Raw genomic sequence first — 6,308 nt, 5'->3', positions numbered from 1 at the left:
ACTTGTTTAAGTCAGGTCATGTGACCACCTGGCTCTGTTTGATTGGTCCAACGTCACCAGTGACTGCATCTGATTGGTGGAACGAAGTGAAACGTCACCAGTAAGGCAGGCACTTTGAAGGTCTGTCTGACAGACCAAAACAAACAAAGCGTGCATTAACAGATCGATAAAAATGAGTAGCGAGTAGCGAGCTGAATGTAGATAATTAAAATAATTGGTTAATAAAAGCTTAAACTTGCAAGGCCATTTCTCCAGTCATTTTTATGCCAGCAGATTACAGGGGTTTTGATTTTGAAAAATTAAAAGTTCAACTCATGAACTTCTAGTGGCATTATACTGTAAAGCTCAGTCTAAAGTGCTTACAATTATTTGACTGTAATTAACTGTTCATGGATATTACACTAAAATAACAGTGTAATGCCGCTAAACAGATGACAGTATTATGCTGTGAAGCGTATATTTGATACAGCATAGTACTGTGATACCTTTTACAGTAATAAACTGTAGTGATAAATCACAGTATGTGTGCTGTAGAAATACTGGAACCATTAGCTGCCAGTAGGTTACTGTATTTAAACGGTGAAAATTCTTACAGTGTGCAGCGAGTTAATCCATTTTGGGGGGAGTTGAGGGGATCATTTAATTATGATGCGTTCAAGAGTCTTACGGCCTGAGGGAAGAAGCTGTTACACAACCTGGAGGTTGTGCTTCGGAGGCTGCGGAACCTCTTTCTAGAGTCCAGCAGTGAAAACAGCGGTATAGCTCGGGTGGTAGAGCGGCCGTGCCAGCAACTTGAGGGCTCCAGGTTCAATCCCCACTTCCACCATCCTAGTCACTGCCGTCGTGTCCTTGGGCAAGACAGGTGCATGTCTTCGCAGGTGGGAGGGGCCAATCCCCATAAAAGCATAAAATTGATAAAAAGCAACCAAGCATTTGTCAATCAATTTTTTATTGAAGTGGGACAGCAGCAGCACTCAACCCATGGTACCACATGGTGCCACATGGTACCACTCCGCAGCGCTGAGCCCATGGTACCGCCTGGAAAAAAGATGACTATCAGAAGGAGTGAGATGTACAAAAAAATGTGTATGTGTCAGTAGAGTTGTGTGTGTTAATCCTGCTACCTTATATGGAGGGGCTTCGTCTGGCCCTTTTGGCCGCCGGTGCCTCATCACCGGGATCCTCTACGATCCCTTCACCGCCATCACGGGCCACGATCCCTTCACCGCCATCGGGGGCCACGATCCCTTCACCGCCATCACGGGCCACGATCCCTTCGCCAACATCGGGGGCCACGATCCCTTCGCCAACATCGGGGGCCACGATCCCTTCACCGACATCGGGGGCCACGATCCCTTCACCGACATCGGGGGCCACGATCCCTTCACCGACATCGCGGGCCACGATCCCTTCACCGACATCGCGGGCGACTGTCGGCATTTTCCAAGTTGTGTTTGGTAAGACACAGAAATACAAGTTACAGTGAAGGTAAGATACAGGTTACAAATGAAACAGTTCATTGTCAGGCTACTCAAGGAGCTGATGTTGACTTTTCATACCTCTTCTCTTGAGAGCTCTGTTCTCAACTTGAAGGGCTTGGATTGTGTTCAGGGACTTCACTGCAAGAGAGGGCTTAAATTAAAAAAACAATATTATAATGTCAGATGGTACAAACCCCGTTTCCATACGAGGTGGGAAATTGTGTTAGATGTAAATATCAACGTAATACAATGATTTGCAAATCATTTTCAAGCCATATTCAGTTGAATATGCTACAAAGACAACATATTTGATGTTCAAACTGATCAACCTTTTTTTTTTTGCAAATAATCATTAACTTTAGAATTTGATGGCAGCAACACGTGACAAAGAAGTTGGGAAAGGTGGCAATAAATACTGAAAACGTTGAGGAATGCTCATCAAACACTTATTTGGAACATCCCACAGGTGTGCAGGCTAATTGGGAACAGGTGGGTGCCATGATTGGGTATAAAAGTAGATTCCTTGAAATGCTCAGTCATTCACAAACAAGGATGGGGCGAGGGTCACCACTTTGTCAACAAATGCGTGAGCAAATTGTTGAACAGTTTAAGAAAAACCTTTCTCAAGCAGCTATTGCAAGGAATTTAGGGATTTCACCATCTACGCTCCGTAATATCATCAAAGGGTTCAGAGGATCTGGAGAAATCACCGCACGTAAGCAGCTAAGCCCGTGACCTTCCATCCCTCAGGCTGTACTGCATCAACAAGCGACATCAGTGTGTAAGGGATATCACCACATGGGCTCAGGAACACTTCAGAAACCCACTGTCAGTAACTACAGTTGGTCGCTACATCTGTAAGTGCAAGTTAAAACTCTCCTATGCAAGGCGAAAACCGTTTATCAACAACACCCAGAAACTCCGTCGGCTTCGCTGGGCCTGAGCTCATCTAAGATGAACTGATTAAAGTGGAAACGTGTTCTGTGGTCTGACGAGTCCACATTTCAAATTGTTTTTAAAAACTGTGGACGTCGTGTCCTCCGGACCAAAGAGGAAAAGAACCATCCGGATTGTTATAGGCGCAAAGTGTAAAAGGCAGCATGTGTGATGGTATGGGGGTGTATTAGTGCCCAAGACATGGGTAACTTACACATCTGTGAAGGCGCCATTAATGCTGAAAGGTACATACAGCTTTTGGAGCAACATATGTTGCCACTCAAGCAACGTTATCATGGACGCCCCTGCTTATTTCAGCAAGACAATGCCAAGCCACGTGTTACATCAATGTGGCTTCATAGTAAAAGAGTGCGGGTACTAGACTGGCCTGCCTGTAGTCCAGACCTGTCTCCCATTGAAAATGTGTGGCGCATTATGGAGCCTAAAATAGCAGAAGGGAGACCCCCGGACTGTTGAACAACTTAAGCTGTACATCAAGCAAGAATGGGAAAGAATTCCACCTGAGAAGCTTCACAAATGTGTCTCCTCACGTTTACTGAGTGTTGTTAAAAGGAAAGGCCATGTAACACAGTGGTGAACATGCCCTTTCCCAACTACTTTGGCATGTGTTGCAGCCATGAAATTCTAAGTTAATTATCATTTGCAAAAAAAAAAAAAAAAAGTTTATGAGTTTGAACATCAAATATGTTGTCTTTGTAGTGCATTCAACTGAATATGGCTTGAAAAGGATTTGCAAATCATTGTATTCCGTTTATATTTACATCTAACACAATTTCCCAACTCATATGGAAACGGGGTTTGTAGAATCTACCTTCCTTACATTGGTTCTGGGCAAGCTCATATCGCGCCTTTCCGGCATCCTGAAGGGCCTTTGCGGCCTCTTGACGGGCCTTTCTGGCATCCTGAAGGGCCTTTGCGGCAACTTGACGTTCGAGGAGTATGGCCCTTTCCTTTTCACAGTAGTACTCCTCCAGTCGTTCCCGCTGGTCTGGCGGCAAGTTTTCCAACAATTGCTGAATGTCCTGTTCAACACACACACACACACACACACACACACACACACACACACACACACACACACACACACAGTATAGGCGACTTATATAAACCCTCGGTTACATTAGGCTGACCATATTGTGAAATCCCAAAAAGAGGACACATATATGCGACTAGGTGAACATTTGCCAGTGATACTCAAACTTGCTTTATAAACAGAGGTTGGTAATAACGCGCTACCAGTGCTGTACGGTGTCGTTGATGGGGAAGCAGCCGCATCGCTGCCTTCTCTCGTTATCCAGGCCCTCACACCCCCGGTTCAAAGCTCAGCTGCAGGGCGGATGTGGATGTTTTGTGAAGGGCCCGATACATCTCTAAGGTCACCGCCGCACCACCGCCCCGCCCCTTGCGTCAACCACCTTCACCTTCACCAATCAATCAAAACGGGACCGGCAGTTGGCGGCGGCGGCGTGTGACGGCAGCAGAGCGACGAGGGAGAGGCCCAGCTGGCGGCTGGCAGCAGCGGGACCACATCGCGGTGACAACGGCGAGGCTAGCGCGAGAGAGGCTAGAGCGAGGCTTGCCAGGCCAGACGGGATCCCATCAAAGATCTTGGAGAGGCCCAGCTGGCGGCTGGCAGCAGCGGGACCACATCGCGGTGACAACGGCGAGGCTAGCGCGAGAGAGGCTAGAGCGAGGCTTGCCAGGCCAGACGGGATCCCATCAAAGATCTTGGGCATTAGACGACATCTATCGGGACCGGGGACAGCCTAGGCCGAAGGCAGTGAACACCTGCGACAGCCAAGATCAACATGGGGCCAAAGAAGGTGCTCTCTCCTGATGAAGGTGAGGAGATAAGGAGATGGCTTGAATTTTGAACAGCAGAGGTATCAGCCATTAAGCAGTACCAACAGACAATTATGCAGCTGGTGGAGGAGGTCAAAATTCTACGAGTCGAGAATGACGCAAAAAATGTACAAATAGAACAAATAACGGACCGAGTGGACGAACTGGAACAGTACACAAGAATAAATGACGTTATTCTGACCGGGCTTAATATAAAGCCCCGTTCATGAATTAATTACATATTACAAAACTGTTGTACACTAATTCATATATGTTATTTTGTTATATAAAAAGGTCAGTAAATGATTCTATATATTTGTAAACGCTTTGAAGTGGGAAAGGGATAGGATCAGGCACGTGCACACATAGGGCCCTATGGGTGCTTGAGCCCCTGCCCTTTTTTGCCTCGTCTTAAAAAGTGCCCTCTGCCTGTGTGTGCTTTTTCTCTTTTTTTCTTCTTCTTTAAACAACAGTAATAAATTCCTGTCAAGGATGTAAAAAAAACAAACAAAAAAACCAGCGGTACAAAAACTCCACGTTTTCTTGTACTACCGGGTTGTTTAAGCCTGCCACTTCCGCCAGAAAGAGAGAGAGAGGGCGAGTGAGTGAGTAAGTAAGAGGAGAGAGAGCCAACTGCGCCCGTGAGGAGACGTGACAGTGGAGCAACTTGAACCTGTGAGTTATGGTCTAGTCGCTGTCCACTTATTCAGCATCTAATATGGGTCATATTTCAGAAACACGCTGTATTATTCTAGTATTCAGTGTGCCAGCTTCTGTTTTTGCCGGACGTCGGAGCACGGCGCATCAATGGGCGAGGGCGGACCTACGTCACTTCCGCCCTCCAATCCCCTAGCAACGCGGTCGCCATATTGAATTCGTTGAAAACAAACCAGCTCACAGCGAACACAGCATTGACAGAAAAGGCATTTAACGAGGTTTCACGGCATTTTAAACTGTTCTAAATGGCGTATGATTATGTAAATAGTCTTTCCAGTGAGGCTAGGTTAAGATACGAGTTAAAATGTTCTGTAGTTGGATTAAACGACTGCCCTTACCGCCTTCCAGCAGATGATAATCCTACACAATGGCCGGACATGGAATTTGGAAATCTTTATGTCTAAAAGTTAAAGTTAAAGTTAAAGTACCAATGATTGTCACACACACACTAGGTGTGGCGAGATTATTCTCTGCATTTGACCCATCACCCTTGATCACCCCCTGGGAGGTGAGGGGAGCAGTGGGCAGCAGCGGTGGCCGCGCCCGGGAATCATTTTGGTGATTTAACCCCCAATTCCAACCCTTGATGCTGAGTGCCAAGCAGGGAGGTAATGGGTCCCATTTTTATAGTCTTTGGTATGACTCGGCCGGGGTTTGAACTCACAACCTACCGATCTCAGGGCGGACACTCTAACCACTAGGCCACTGAGTCACAAGCGCACCAGGTCGGTTGTTCGCTTCGGTTGTTATATAACGAATAAATCACATAAAAATGGTTCAATCACCCAAGGTATGTTGATAAATGATAATAAGGATGACACGGTGGCTACCAGTATCTGTACATTGATTATATCTGTAGAGAGCTCATTCAAATTCAGTTCAGTATTATGATTTATTATTTGCTGAATGACTGGAAATAGCCTTTATAGCGTATGTTATTGTTGTGCAACAACAACAACTTCAGCTGTCCAACGTTATTCAGTAAAAATTCAACGGGTTCAACATTAGCATGGACCAAGTTGTGGTTAAGAAGGTGGATTTTTGTTCCTTATATTTACCAGAAACGAAGTGATCCGAACACACGACCCGGGATTTTGGGGGACTCCAGTGAGAACCGTCCTGGTTTTCCCGGTGTAAAGCTGCGAGCCATTTGTCTCGTCTCTGTGGGCTTTTAGCACGCTTTGGCAGAACAAAATACCACCTTTGTTTTCCCTGTTTCCAGTTGTGGTTTGCACAACCAAAAACAACACAGTTTTTGGGCATTTTGGAGGCAGAATGCCGGGTTTAATCAGCGCAGGTCGACAGGTTAAA

At 46.0% G+C, this 6,308-nt stretch overlaps 1 protein-coding gene across 2 annotated transcripts in view; it reads right to left on the bottom strand.

Moving 5' to 3' along the window:
- Positions 1-932: 932 nt before the first annotated feature.
- The window catches only part of LOC133572335 (uncharacterized), a 30,441-nt gene continuing 25,065 nt past the window's right edge, over positions 933-6,308 (bottom strand). Inside the window, exons 3-6 of one of the 2 annotated variants that reach the window (XM_061925266.1) lie at positions 3,259-3,460; positions 1,560-1,619; positions 1,125-1,430; positions 933-1,053 (exon numbers count right to left, since the gene is read on the bottom strand). In XM_061925266.1, coding sequence (XP_061781250.1) covers positions 1,126-1,430; positions 1,560-1,619; positions 3,259-3,460 — 567 coding nt within the window. In that variant the 3' untranslated portion in view covers positions 933-1,053; position 1,125. The remainder of the gene's footprint in view (positions 1,054-1,124; positions 1,431-1,559; positions 1,620-3,258; positions 3,461-6,308) is intronic. The other variant, XM_061925265.1, reaches the window with a different exon arrangement.

This window comes from Nerophis lumbriciformis, linkage group LG29 (genome assembly GCF_033978685.3).
Source record: "Nerophis lumbriciformis linkage group LG29, RoL_Nlum_v2.1, whole genome shotgun sequence".
NCBI lineage: Eukaryota > Metazoa > Chordata > Actinopteri > Syngnathiformes > Syngnathidae > Nerophis > Nerophis lumbriciformis.
This window is presented reverse-complemented; position numbering and strand designations above follow the sequence as displayed.